This window comes from Daldinia vernicosa (genome assembly GCF_022497035.1).
Source record: "Daldinia vernicosa strain CBS 139.73 unplaced genomic scaffold F5Y00scaffold_28, whole genome shotgun sequence".
NCBI classification, from domain to species: Eukaryota; Fungi; Ascomycota; class Sordariomycetes; order Xylariales; family Hypoxylaceae; genus Daldinia; species Daldinia vernicosa.
The window spans coordinates 45,732-58,440 of NW_025953944.1; the positions used below are offsets into that span (position 1 = coordinate 45,732).

General features: G+C 49.3%; 3 protein-coding genes across 3 annotated transcripts; all 3 read right to left on the minus strand.

The window, feature by feature from the left end:
* Window positions 1-2,719: 2,719 nt before the first annotated feature.
* Window positions 2,720-5,160, minus strand: F5Y00DRAFT_239171 (Thioesterase/thiol ester dehydrase-isomerase). The gene is made up of 5 exons (XM_048008043.1): window positions 4,661-5,160; window positions 4,399-4,485; window positions 3,108-3,917; window positions 2,882-3,011; window positions 2,720-2,746 (listed from the first exon to the last, which is right to left on the minus strand). The coding sequence occupies exons 1-4, from the start codon at window positions 4,760-4,762 to the stop codon at window positions 2,952-2,954; spliced, it is 1,059 nt and encodes a 352-aa protein (XP_047864065.1). The 5' UTR covers window positions 4,763-5,160; the 3' UTR covers window positions 2,720-2,746; window positions 2,882-2,951.
* Window positions 5,161-5,643: 483 nt separating this feature from the next.
* On the minus strand, window positions 5,644-10,188 carry F5Y00DRAFT_239175 (oxysterol-binding protein). The gene is made up of 3 exons (XM_048008044.1): window positions 9,763-10,188; window positions 7,108-9,661; window positions 5,644-7,055 (listed from the first exon to the last, which is right to left on the minus strand). The coding sequence occupies exons 1-3, from the start codon at window positions 9,780-9,782 to the stop codon at window positions 5,874-5,876; spliced, it is 3,756 nt and encodes a 1,251-aa protein (XP_047864066.1). The 5' UTR covers window positions 9,783-10,188; the 3' UTR covers window positions 5,644-5,873.
* A 210-nt stretch (window positions 10,189-10,398) lies between these two features.
* On the minus strand, window positions 10,399-12,388 carry F5Y00DRAFT_239177 (4'-phosphopantetheinyl transferase). The gene is made up of 2 exons (XM_048008045.1): window positions 12,016-12,388; window positions 10,399-11,954 (listed from the first exon to the last, which is right to left on the minus strand). The coding sequence occupies exons 1-2, from the start codon at window positions 12,106-12,108 to the stop codon at window positions 11,085-11,087; spliced, it is 963 nt and encodes a 320-aa protein (XP_047864067.1). The 5' UTR covers window positions 12,109-12,388; the 3' UTR covers window positions 10,399-11,084.
* Window positions 12,389-12,709: the final 321 nt, after the last annotated feature.

The following is a 12,709-nucleotide window of genomic DNA, read 5'->3' on the forward strand; positions in this document are numbered from 1 at the left end:
TATTGCATGGTAGGTTAACCCTGCTGCTGCTGCATTATGATCAGATCTCTGCAGCCCTGTGCAAGTCCGTGTCACAAGAAGGGGAGGTTGATTTCGGTCATTGAAAGCAGCAAGGTCTCGCGTGGGCAATCGATGCGATCGTCCGTGTGGAATATAGTCGTTCGCGTGGGAGTCGAGGAAGAAACTTGCAACACAACACTATGAGTAACTATGGTATGTAAGTATGTATAATGTATGTACTTACATATTAACCTAGCTTCACATGCGAAGAGACGCTGATGGAAACGACCCAATTTCCTCTCGGAGGGTCGGCTTTTGCTGTATTAAAGCCGCCCGAGGATATTAATTGGATCGTGAACGGGTATCACAGCATTAGCATTAGCATATCAGCATATTCACCATCTTACCTTACCTAGGTAATTTTCTCCTATGTAGCAATGGGACGTGGGTCAGCCCTAATGGGACAATATTTGAGGCCACTTAGCTCATCAACTTTTCTATTCTCTGATTCTCTACATTAAGGTAGGGGGTACTTGAGAGACTTCGAGATACAAGCGGGAATCCAACTGTGAAATCCGAGCTTTTGTGCAGGCGGAACTTGGTGAATCGACTGTCCGCGCTCCGAATCCCGGTTCTTTTCGAGATCCTTAATACCATTACATATATACACTACAAGCAAGTCATTGAGGCTTTTTTTTATACCATAAATCTAGGTATTCTCACGAGAAGTTTCCAACGGGCATCTTGCCAACACCGTGGTCTACTTGGGCATATGTACTCGTAAGTAGAGTGCATCATTAACTATTTCCGCGTGTTACCAAACAAGTCGTGACGTCTTGCTTTGCCGCAGGTGTAATTTGAAACCCCGTCTTCACAGCCACTTGTTAGCTTTGTTAGTGACGGATATATTTACTTGGCATCCCTAACTTCGCCGTACTACTGACCTCAGTTTCGAGAAGCTTGTATAAAATATTACAACGTAACGAGGCGTTATATCACCAACAGCCGAAACTACACGTAACCAACTGAACCAAGTATTTAGGTATGCATGAACTTAACACGTAATCTTCCGAAATCATTAAGCTAAGCCTGTCTTTTCATAATCTAAGGGAGAAGAAGAGCTTCTAGCCCTACGTGTACCCACTGCCCCTGAACCAACTCAAACGAAGAACGTTACCATTTCCACCACATCCTTTAGTTCAGAAAGAAAGTCGATATTTTAGTTAGACACTTATTATGGCCCCGCCACGTGGGAAATACCGGCGGCTCTGCTTCTTATTACCTACTAACCTAGTAGTGTAGGAGGTACATTAGGTAGCTAACTCGCGCAAGAAAAAAAAACTACTTCAAACCCACCGGGGCCCGTCTCGCACCGAAGCTTCACGAAGCCTTCTCTCAATAGCCGAGCTAGCGGAAGCTGAAAATGAGTAAGGCGGCAAACAGGGCTAGACTTGGCTAAAGATCTACCTACCTAGGTACCTAGATAGTCAAGCTGTCTATCTCTCGAAAGAGAAAAAAAAAAAAAAAGTTTGACAGCTCCGATGGAGCTTCGTTCCCGATAGCGTGGGTTGAGTGAATTTTACATACATAACATCGCCGAGTTTTCTCCTTGTGACCTCCGGGACCCGCAGCTTTTTTTTTTTTTTTTCGATTCGAATCGGCCGGAGATTTTATTATTATTATTATTGTTCTTCTTCTTCTAACCCTTGCGAGCCCGTGATCCGTGGACCGGGTTTTCCAAGATTGCTTTGCTGCGTTGCCGATACCGCGGGGGTCAAGTTTCGCCGGTGACCTTGGGTATCTAAAATATCTCATTCCTTTTGGCCGCCTGCTCGCTCATCCTCGGCTTTCTACTTTTTATTTTATTTTTAACCATTGACTCGCCCCGAAGCCGTTTCTTCAGAGCCGGTAAGGGTAAGCCTGCCGTCTTTTTTTTTTTTCCCTAGGTGATGAGAGTATGTTGGAAAATGGAAGATTACCTTACCTTGGGTACTTCCGCCCTCATGATCTATCGGAACGGATAGGCAAGTAAACAAAAGTCCTGCCGCTTCCATCCCGTATGACCTCACGGGGAGATTTATCGAATAGAACACATTACCAAACCTCTCTACCGCGATTGCCAAACGATAGTTCATCTCGCGAACAATTACTACAATCCGGTAACTCCCCGATGCGAAAAAAGAATAAAATAAAATAAAATAATAATTTTCCAAGGTCGAGCCGACCGATTCCACCCGCCTCCCGGCGAAAACGGCCGGAGGAAACAGACTAGCCAAGTCAACCCGCATGAATACCTCCTAATCCCGCTTCAATCATCCCTTGTCCTTAGTAATTACCTACGCCAACGCGGTGTGAATCATACATACATAGTATCGGCCTGACTAATGTGATATCCTGTCCTGCGGCTGCCCCAAATCCCACATCCCACATGGCCGGCCGACTTGCGGAAGCTGTAGATAGATACCCGGAGATACCTCCAAGTACATTTACCATGCACGCGTGAAGACTTCAAGCGTTCTTATAGGTATAGCTTTGACATTGGATCCAGTATACCTTAAATCCGGCAGACACCCTAAAAATGACCCGAGAGCGTGTGCTATGTAGGCTAGGCTAGGTAGTTAAAAGAGCCCCATGACAGCAAGGTAAAACTCTCGCTGGGAAATCGGACATACAAACGGGTATATTCTATGTACGTAGATAGGCATCTACCTACTATGATCTAAAAACTCGCATCCACTTGCTGTAGGTAAAACCTCCGCATATGCCGTTGTAATATGCAGCCTCCTCCCCGAATCACGTCTTCGATTCCCCCGACGGCTATTAATAACAAGTCTATAAATCCCATCCAACTTACAAAACTCCATTCTAACCAGCAAGCAAGCATACGCACTTCACCATGTCCCTTTCTATTACCTCTCCTCCTCTTCCGTGGCAAGGCCAGCCGCGGCCTCCTATAGCTTCGCCTTCTCCTGGCTCTGATCCCTCTTCTTCTGCTTCAATCTTACGACGCCCTGAAGATCGCAAAATGCTCGTTAGCCGGGGACAACCAACCACCGCGGAACGGCTACTACCGAAAAGGTAAAACGGGGAAAGAAAAAACAACTCACCTCCTGAAACGCGGTAGCAAGCAGCGTCCCGTCGCGGCTGTAAATCTTCTGCATAACCACGCCCCTGCCGTCTCCCGCCCAGGGACTCTCCATCTCGACGAACATCCACTCGTCGGCGCGCACCTTGCTCGGGTTGTGGAAGTAGATGGAGTGGTCCAGCGACACCATCATGCCCACCTCGGGCCGCTTCGCCGTGCTCTCTAGCGTCCCGTACCCCTCCCACTCGTTCAGCTGCTCCATGTGCTTCCGCACCTCCGGCTCCAGCTTCCCCATGTCCTCCGGCCGCACCGGGTACCTCCACAGCCGGTGGATGCGGCTGACGGTGCCGATGAAGTACGAGTCGCTGACGTACGCCAGCGCGCTCAGGTGCGCCCTGAGACCGCCCTTCTCGCTGATCTTGCCGCGCGCGCGAACCCACTGCCACACGCGCTTAGCCGTGGGCGAGCTCGACTCGTCGCCGTCCCCGGGGGCTTTGCACCGGAAGCTCTGGAACGGATCGTCGCCGGCCCGGCGCAGGAACGGCGGGTCCTGGTAGTCGTCCGGAGGGGTCTGGGCGAGCGCCTCGGCGGGAACGGGCACGGCGTGCGAGACGGACTCTTCGCCACCGCTGCCCTCGCGCACGAATGAGCACGTGACGGTGAAGATGGCATGGCCGCGCTGGCGGGCTTGCACGGTACGGGTGCAAAAGGACCGGCCCTCGCGCACACGCTCGACATGGTACAGGATGGGCACACTGGAGTCGCCTGCTAGCACGAAGAAGCAGTGGTACGAGTGCACCACGAAGTTTGGCGGGACGGTGCGTTGGGCAGCCTACAAAGCCGTGGGGGGGGATCATGTCAGTCGGTGGGTTGTTTCATCACAGTCAGCTGACAGATTGCATGATGCAGGCGGGTGGATGGGTGGTTGTTCTTGGATTGGGTTGAGGGACACGACGGAATCCGAATAATGCAAGCGGAAACTCTCCGTCGGGATCGCAACTCATCGTACTCCGGCCCGCCTTATCCCGTCTTTGCATATGCGGGTGAGATTCAAAGGAAGAAGCAGGTGTAGGAAGGGAGAGAGAAAGAATATAGTGAGGTAGGGTTATTACGGTCGTTGGGAGCACCAACACCGGGACGAGAGACAAAAACCGACCGGATGCCGACCCAAGCAACCCTTCCGCTCGGAAGGACGACGGGGGTGAGACATCTGGCAAACAGACCAGAATAAACAAACAAGCAAACAACCAACCAACCAACTCATAAGAGATGGGGGCAAGGGAGTAAGTAATAAAAGAAATGGATGTACATACAGCAAGCGTCTGCGCAATAACAGCGCCTCCGTATATCCCCCGCGCGCCGGGCGGATGCCACAGCTCGCGCGTATTGGTAAAGAGGTCCTACATAGTAACAGCACGAGTCAGCGGCGTTCCTCACGTACATAAATAGATAGGTACACATAGGTATATAGGTAACCAACAGATAACCATGCAGTCAGTCGGCTTGTAACCAACCAATAGCTACCTAGGTATAAAAATCAAGAGAAAGAAAAAAGAAAAAAAAGCAAATACTCACAGGTCCGATGATGCTCAGCTCAGTTAGCTCAAGCGCGTTCTCGATAGGCGCCTTGGACGTGTCGAGCGGCGGCGGCCGGACCAGCGTTGGGAATTCGCCCATCTCGTCGGATACTTTACTACCTATTACTATTACTACCTATCTCTCTTCTTCCGCGTCTCCTTCCCGTTCCTGTGGCTTGCAGCAGGATGGATCTGACAACGATTTGGATCCCCGATGTAGGTAGACCCAGGGGGGGGTTTGACGTTGCACAAAAGACCGCGATGGGTGGTGATGATGATGATGTTATGCCAACTAATGTTGGTTGTTGTTGTTGGTATGTTGCAAATATCCACAATTAGCTCAAGTACGTTAGGTGCTTTAGTTAGTCAGGAGGTAGTTAATTGAAATTACAAAGAATAACAAGTAAGAAGAACAAGACAAGAAAAGGCCTTCAAAATATCCCATCCCATCCCATCTAATCGACCCTTCTCCTATTTGTTTGCGAGACTTCGCTTTCCCATGCGAAATCCCGTACACTAGCCGACAAGGATCCCAAGGATCGAGGCTAAAGCGTTAATGAATTGAGCCAATTGTCTCAAAGCGTCTGCTTACGAAATCCCATAGCTCGAACTTTTATTTTTTTTTTACCGAGGCTCGGATCCAAGAGTGGACAGACCTACGGCCCGCAGCCGGCGCCAAGAAATGGACCTCGCTGTCCCAAAACAGGTACCTAAATGTTCCAAGTGCCGGCCGATCGATTTCCTTACACATGTAAAAAGTCCTTGGGTTACCAAGGTAAGGTAGGTAGGTAGGTATGTACGTGGTTCTATATGCGGTAATAGACCAGCAGCCTTCACCCTGTACCGGCAAGTACAATACATAATAACAGGCAACAACTTATAGCACAGAAATATGACAACTCTCTCTGTGAAGACCCATGCGTATATACATAGTCGCGAAATACTACGATTCTAGTATTCTCTCAATTAAAAGTTATACTAGCTAGGTAGTATCTATCACTATACAGAAGACCCAGTTGCCTCTGAGTTTATAATAACGAACTTACTAAACAAATTAAATATTAGCTCATTCACTTGACAGTCAGTCATTTTTATAATCGTCAAAGTAGCAATGCCTCATTTCATTCATTCATACTCGTCTGACAAGCCTCGCGCATGTGCCTCTTGTAATATCATGTACAGCCGCGCCACTACCTACTAGCCAAGATTCATTACTCCTGCTCTTCAGACGAGTAGATCGGCTCTAAACCATCCCACGCGTGAGCATCCCCATTACCGAACTTCTCTCGTTGCGTCCAGTACTTTCCAGTAAATTTCCAGTACTCTACCCCCGTGATTTCACATGTCGTCTTCTCAAACCACGCAGGCGTGAATTCCTCGCCGTGTTGTTGCCTCGCCTTCCGCCTAGCTCGCTGCGCCTCTTCGAGCCGGTTCTTTTCGGACGCCGCGAAATCATATTCGCCGTCTTCCATCGCTCTCTGGTCCGGACGGTACCTGGAGTCGGTGGGGGCAATCCATTGCTTGAGATTGTCGTCTATATGGTTGAAAGTGAGCACAAATGGCGTGAGATTGAACGGGATACCTTCAGGCCGAGGATTGGCTTCCCACACTATGAAAGCTCGGCTGGGATCGCCGATGCTTCCTCGTGTGTCCTTTGGCTCTTCGACGGTAGCCTCAAAGCCGGGCGTAAGGCGAGCGTAAAGCTTAGAATTCCAACGGCCACCCAAGCTCATACGCGGCCGGCCGTCGGCGTCCAAAATCTTTCCGGAAAGCTGGTAAGCGCTGGATGCCTTCCAACCTCGCTGCTTGAAATCTAGCAAGCACGTCTCTCCCGTCGTCCAGTTCTTGATTTCCACGAGACCATAGTTATCTACGACTGGGTTACCAGTAATGATGCCGACTACCTGCGATTTGGGCTTCTTCCACGTGAAGAAATCCTCTTTGCCGCCAGCAGTAGGACGTAATCTCAGAAACCAGGTACCAAGATGATAGATATCGAACGATTTGCCCAAGAATCGAGAGTCGACTTTGGCCTCGCCCCAGTAAGTCCACTTTGCAGATTCCGCGTACGCGGCGCCGATGGGTGGGTGGTGGCTAACTTGCTCGATAAAGAAGCGGTAACCTCTATCAGGTCTCGCGTACTCAAACGTCTCGCCTAAAAGCGGGTTGAATGGCTTCGCGACACGACCAATAGTCGACGCGAATTCGCTCGACGCGAAGGCAGCGACGTAAAGCATGCGTTCGATCGAATCTGATCGATCTGCTGCCATATCTAATAGGTCTGCGTACTCCATATCTTCACCAGTTCGATATAGCAGAGAGGTTGGCTCGTTGAACGATACCGGCAGCGTCATCTTCGTCATATCCTTACCGATCATAGATTTCAAGATGCCCTGAAAGAAATTAGCACAAGAGTATTTAACTTGACAGAGTTGGTGGGCTTACCCATAGACCAATCTTTGGTCGGTTGTCTTCATCTAATTTTAGTCTCGTCCTAAAGCCATTCTCATAACCTTTAAATGCACTGCTGACGTCTATCCCTGATATTACCACGTCCTGTCCGGAACCAGCGGACGGTACAACGTCAGACGGCGGCATCGGTTCTACATCGACTTCCCCTGCATCTACCGCATCGAAGAATTCGTCCTGCTCGGATTCCGAGTCGCTGGAGAGCTCGATGGCATGGGAGTGCAAGGTTGATTTGCGCCCTATGCTCTTCAACGATGGCGAGTGTAATGGTGCCGGTATCTCATCCTCGTTGGCACCGGACACCTCAGTATTCACAGCGTTGAAACTATCTCTGGTAATTGGCCTAGATTCGCCGGTGCTTCCTATCACTTCGCGAAGTGCCCGTTTAGCTAACTTTCGCTTCGTTTCGGCTTCGCTAACTCTTGCTTCTAGGACTTCCTGTTCTGCGGCTACCTTAGCCATACTCTCTTCCCACATTTGCCGCATCTCAATTTCCTGCTCTAAACGATATTGCCAATGCGCGTCGCGATCCTTCGATATTCTAAGAAGGTCCCCCATAAGACCCTTTAGACTTCGGATGGCCGCGTCGTACGTCGCAAGCGCTTGCGCTGCTTTAGGATCCGCAAGTGATAGTGATGGGTTCCGATTTGCTTCCGCTTGTAACGCCGCGCTCACGGATGCTAGTGTGTCTAGTTGGAGCCTTGCTGACTGTGCAGTGATGTTGAAAGCGTCCTTAGTCGCTGTAGGAGCTTCACCGCGGCTTGACTGATCTACGTATTCGTCGTCGTCGTCGTCATCGACCTCGCCGGGGGTTGTTGGCGCTCCGTTACTTTGTCCTTTATTCTCGGGGCTACCAGCGTCGACGAATTCGTCATCTACGCTGCCCGTGGTACTAGCGTGAGATATTCCAGCCCGCGAGCCAACTCCCTTCCCTATTGAAGAAAGGCGGGATAACTGTACACTACTCCTAGGTTCGCCTGTGCTTGCCACTTCGCTATGAGAATCACCAATAGAAGGTTCCGCCGGTTTGTAAAGGCTGTCTCGAGCCTGCCGCAACATTTCAGCACCTTGTGCCTTCTGTCGTTCTTCCTGCTTTGCTTGGTCCTTCATCCACTGAATCGCATTGTTCAGGGCCCAGAACCATCGTTTAGCTTCGACTTCGTGGTTAGCCTTTAGCGTATACTTTACTGATGACTTCCCGATGATCTCGAACTTCGTCTTCTCCTCGGGGCTCATATATAACTTGGCGATGCGCATACTAATGGCTCCACGACAAGCGTTCTCCGCGTCGTCCTGGTGCTTATAATAACTCAGGACACCATTCTCGAGAACGAACCAACGCAGCTGGTAGCCTTTACGGTAATTGGTCCACTTCTTGAGGTAACCCTTCATCTGCGGTTCGCGTCCAGTTAGAGGGTCTCCTGTGACAGCTGGTCCAGGACCACCTTGCGAAGTCGCGTGCCCGAGTACCGCCTTCTCCTGGATACCACGTTGAGCAGCTACCGCAGCAGGTGATCGCTTAAGCATTGCCTTTGTAATATCGTCGTTGGTAACCTGCTGAGGAAGTTTACCTTTGCGATCTCGTTGAAACGGGTCAGCACCGTGAAGGAGAAGAGCTTGGATCAACTTTGTGTCTCTCTTGCGGGCGGCCTCATGAAGCAATGTCCCGCCCGCCTGAATTGTCACGGGGTCACAAGGTAGCTCGATGCTATTGATGTCTAGGATCGTCTTGACACGGGGTTCTTCTAGAACCTGACCAAGAGTATCATAGGCTCCTGTTTGTACGAGCTCTTGGACTTCCTTAACTTTATCCTGCACGAATAAGGTCCTCGCGAGTTGCAGCTGTTGGAAGATATCGGGATTTCTTGCTACATCTAAAGGGAGCTTTCCCTGATTGTTTGCAACGGCATCGTTGATATCCTTCTGCTCCAGCAGCAGCCGAACTACCGGGGCGCGTCCCTGAGTAGCAGCCACATGTAATGGCGTATTTCCATCCTTGTCCCGAGCGTTCACATCAATATATCCGGCGCCATCAGAGAGAACGTATTCTACGACGTCGAATTCGGCGCACTGAATGGCAAGGTGTAGAACTGTCGTGTCATCCAGAGGTCCCGCATTTGCTCCGCCGATAGAAGACGTACTCGCGCGAGGCCCGGATTCTGATGTTTCCCTAACAGCCTTGGATATCGCGGCTGTGTTTCCGCTCCGTAAAGCCTCGACGATACGGAATTTACGAACGGATTGTTCAAGCGACGAGCCCTTGTCGGCCACGGAGAGGCTGTACCGATTCGGGTTTAAAGAGGCGGGCTCGCGGGATGGAATCCGACTAACTGACATCTTTTGACTATGACCCTTAACGGAAGCTTGGTGGGACATAGGAACGGCGGGGGCAGAGGTGCTCGTGATAGGAAGCGAAGCGAGCCCGGAGGTTTGCGATCCATCTTCAGAGATGGCATCGTCATCATTACGATTATCCTTGTCCTTGCGTCGGAGAAGGGAGAGGGCGGCCGACTTGGACCGCTTATGCTGGCTAGTTTCGAAGCGAGTCAGTAATCTAGGAATCTAGGCTTGGAAGGTATGTATTTCTACATATTTAGCAGAATAGCAGAATTGATAAGTAAATTTACTTACCTGTCTCCAGTATCCGACATGTTGAATTAGATGTTAGATGATATAATCCCGGTACCAAAAGGGTACCGAAATTGTTGGCTGATAGGCTGATAGGCAACTCGTTTTAAAGAAAGTCGGCAGTGAAGATTTGACGGTGAAAGAAGAAGATGTTAGTACAGCATGTTTGTTCAATGATAGACGAGGAATTAGTAGCGAAACCAATAGCGAAAGGTTAAAATCGAAGAGTGGAATTCAAATTCAGTATGTAGGTACTGTAGTTAATATGTAGGTTGAGAATGATAATTTAGGGGATTGAATGTTAAAATATTAACGGTGTCTTTTCACAAAGACAAGCATTTTCCCCCCTCGTCACCAAAAATGACGTTTTTAGGTCCAAAGTTGTTTTTAGCTTGACTTGTTCGAGTGGTGCAGCTTCCGTCTCTCTCCAATCCTAGAAATCCAGAAATTCGAACGAGGCGCCAATCTCAGGGAGGGGACATTCCCCACCAATGGAACAAGCTCCGCTAAAGATCAAGACACGTATAACGTACAGTATATTATACACAGTATATTACGGTAATTATACGGTATTGGTACCTAATAGTGCATCTACATTTACACGCCACGAAATAGAGCATTGCTTCGGGTTAAAATACGCGGGAAAACAGCATATAAAGTATGAAAATTTCTATACCTAAGGTACCTAGTCATCTCGTTTCCCAAAGTTACACATTACCAAGGTTTGCACAACAAGAGAAAATGCTACTTAGCGTTTCTCAGTATTATCATTGAATAAAGTCCACACACCAAAGACTCTAACCCAACTCACAACCCGAAGCGGGTACGGCAATATGGTTATGGGGATTCTCTACAATTGGTCTCGAGCCTCAAAATACTACAACAAACCATATGGCCAAATCTAAATTAGTAAATATCACGACGAACTACGGCGCCACAAAAAAAGTCATGTTAGGTAGGTTAGGTAGTCTCGAACGAAGATCATCTGGCGCATACTGCCGTCACCCTGCAGGAGTCGGGTGTAGGGCGATGTGACCATAACCCTCCTCTAGAAGCCGTAGCAAGGCTGTTGATGCACACCATCTTCGCCGCCTAGGCTGCGGCTAAGTCGGTGGTAATTCGACGGAATCTAGATCCGGTAGGCAACTACTCTATGTACATACTAGGTAGATAGAAAAAGATGTGGTCAAGTGACTATAAAAGGTTCATATTTCAGGACCATATCAAAAGCATTCTATGTATATGAGAACACATGTTTCATCTATGCATACCCTTAAATCAACTTCGTAATCTTCGTAATGCACAAGATGACTCAGTTCAGCCAATCAGTCGTCTAGCCTGTCTTCCGCGTCAGACAAGATCTGGTTCATCGGCAGGAACTCGTACGGTCCCAGGTCCCAGCTAAGAGCGTCTTCCTTGCGGTCCGGGGTCCGGATGGCAGAGCAGGTCATGTAGTCGGGCCCTAGGGAGCGCAGGCAGATGTTTGCATCGTCGACCTTGTTCCCGTGGAACAGGATCTCGTGGACCTTAATGATCTCCTGCTTCTCGACGACCTCGCCGTCCGGCAGTTGCACGAACCCCTGGCTGGGGTGCGGAGCCCGGAAGTGCTTGAACTCGAGGTCCTTGAGCCATGGCGCCAGGAGCGCCTCGCCTGTCATCTTAACGTAAGCCTCGCGCAGGCACCAGAGCGTGTAGAAAGCCCGCAGCTTGAAGTCGATGATTTCGTCGCCGCGCGCCAGCGGAGGTAGGCCTGGCTGTGTGCTCAACAGATCACCCTTCAGATAGCCCGCCTCCGACCGACCGAATACATCCGAGTGCAGGTCGACGAAACTATTCCAGCCCTCCGTATTGATAACCTTATGGTCGCGCACGCGCCGCTCGCTCGTGCAGACTATATCGGTCCCGACATCGACTTTACCATCATACCCGGCCACAGCTACGAGAGCGACGATACCGGCCTGATGGCTGACGTTGAACGCGACAGGTTGTTTGCCCGTAGCAGGGTCTACGTAGACAGGTTTAGTCTTTTCGTCCCGCGTCAGCTTAGTGTCCCACCACGAAACGCCAGCATATTTGCTGACGACCCAATGCTTGAGCAGATGCGAAGCAAGCGACATCTTCGCATCGGCGACGAAGTAATATTTTAGCACTGCCTTCTTCTCATCCTCGGTGAGGAGGGCCAATGCGCGCGACGCCTAGACCGACGTAAGTACCCGTCGCAAGACAAAACGAAGTTAAATGTTAAATTGCTCATACCTCTTTCTCGAGGTCTTTTGTCTTAGTCGCCCCAGGCCATAATTGGCGGGTGTCGACAAGGTATTGTATGACCTCCACTTTACCCGATCCCATGGTATTTTGTTGGGTTAGGAATGGTGAGGAGTTTCAAATTGTAGCTAGGTAGCAGGTTTACAGCTCAAGTTATATCGAAAACGTGGAAATATGAAATATGAGAAGAAAGAAGTCCGATCGGATCTGTCTTACCTCATCTCACTTAGAATTAGAACATGAACTACTTAATAACCCTTATGCAGCAGCCATGGCACATCGATTCCTTCGTGCAACATCCTAATTCATAATTGGCTCTAGAATTGGTGAAAGAGGTACTTTCGTTGTTCCTACCAGACCAGCCCTATCAGGTACAATACACTTGCCACATGCGTTGGTGGTTACCATAGCGGCGGCAGCTACCGATCTTACCGTTAGAGTCCGCTGAATAGACTTTCCACTAGGTTACCTAAGCGTTAAGTCTAGACCCACTACTAGATCCATCACCTTGACAACTTCCCAAGTAAATAATATACATATTAAACTAAATTGATTAAGTATGATTTCATATGAATCTTATTCGGGTTTCATAAGAGTTGATAAAACGATTCAAGTTACCTAAAACAAGTATCAAAAGTTGAGAAAGGCGTTCAGCTACCTCCTTAAATACATAGAAAGATTAGAC

What these genes read in the sequence shown, in the direction of transcription:
- F5Y00DRAFT_239171 (XM_048008043.1), bottom strand. Translation starts at nt 4,762, where the DNA reads ATGGGCGAATTCCCAACGCTGGTCCGGCCGCCGCCGCTCGACACGTCC. An exon ending in AGCTGAGCATCATCGGACCT is followed by an intron (nt 4,486 to 4,660) that starts GTGAGTATTTGC and finishes GTTACTATGTAG; the next exon opens with GACCTCTTTACCAATACGCG. An exon ending in TTATTGCGCAGACGCTTGCT is followed by an intron (nt 3,918 to 4,398) that starts GTATGTACATCC and finishes ACGGCTTTGTAG; the next exon opens with GCTGCCCAACGCACCGTCCC.
- F5Y00DRAFT_239175 (XM_048008044.1), bottom strand. Translation starts at nt 9,782, where the DNA reads ATGTCGGATACTGGAGACAG. An exon ending in ATGTCGGATACTGGAGACAG is followed by an intron (nt 9,662 to 9,762) that starts GTAAGTAAATTT and finishes CTTCGAAACTAG; the next exon opens with CCAGCATAAGCGGTCCAAGT. An exon ending in GACCAAAGATTGGTCTATGG is followed by an intron (nt 7,056 to 7,107) that starts GTAAGCCCACCA and finishes AATTTCTTTCAG; the next exon opens with GGCATCTTGAAATCTATGAT.
- F5Y00DRAFT_239177 (XM_048008045.1), bottom strand. Translation starts at nt 12,108, where the DNA reads ATGGGATCGGGTAAAGTGGAGGTCATACAATACCTTGTCGACACCCGC. An exon ending in CAAAAGACCTCGAGAAAGAG is followed by an intron (nt 11,955 to 12,015) that starts GTATGAGCAATT and finishes ACGTCGGTCTAG; the next exon opens with GCGTCGCGCGCATTGGCCCT.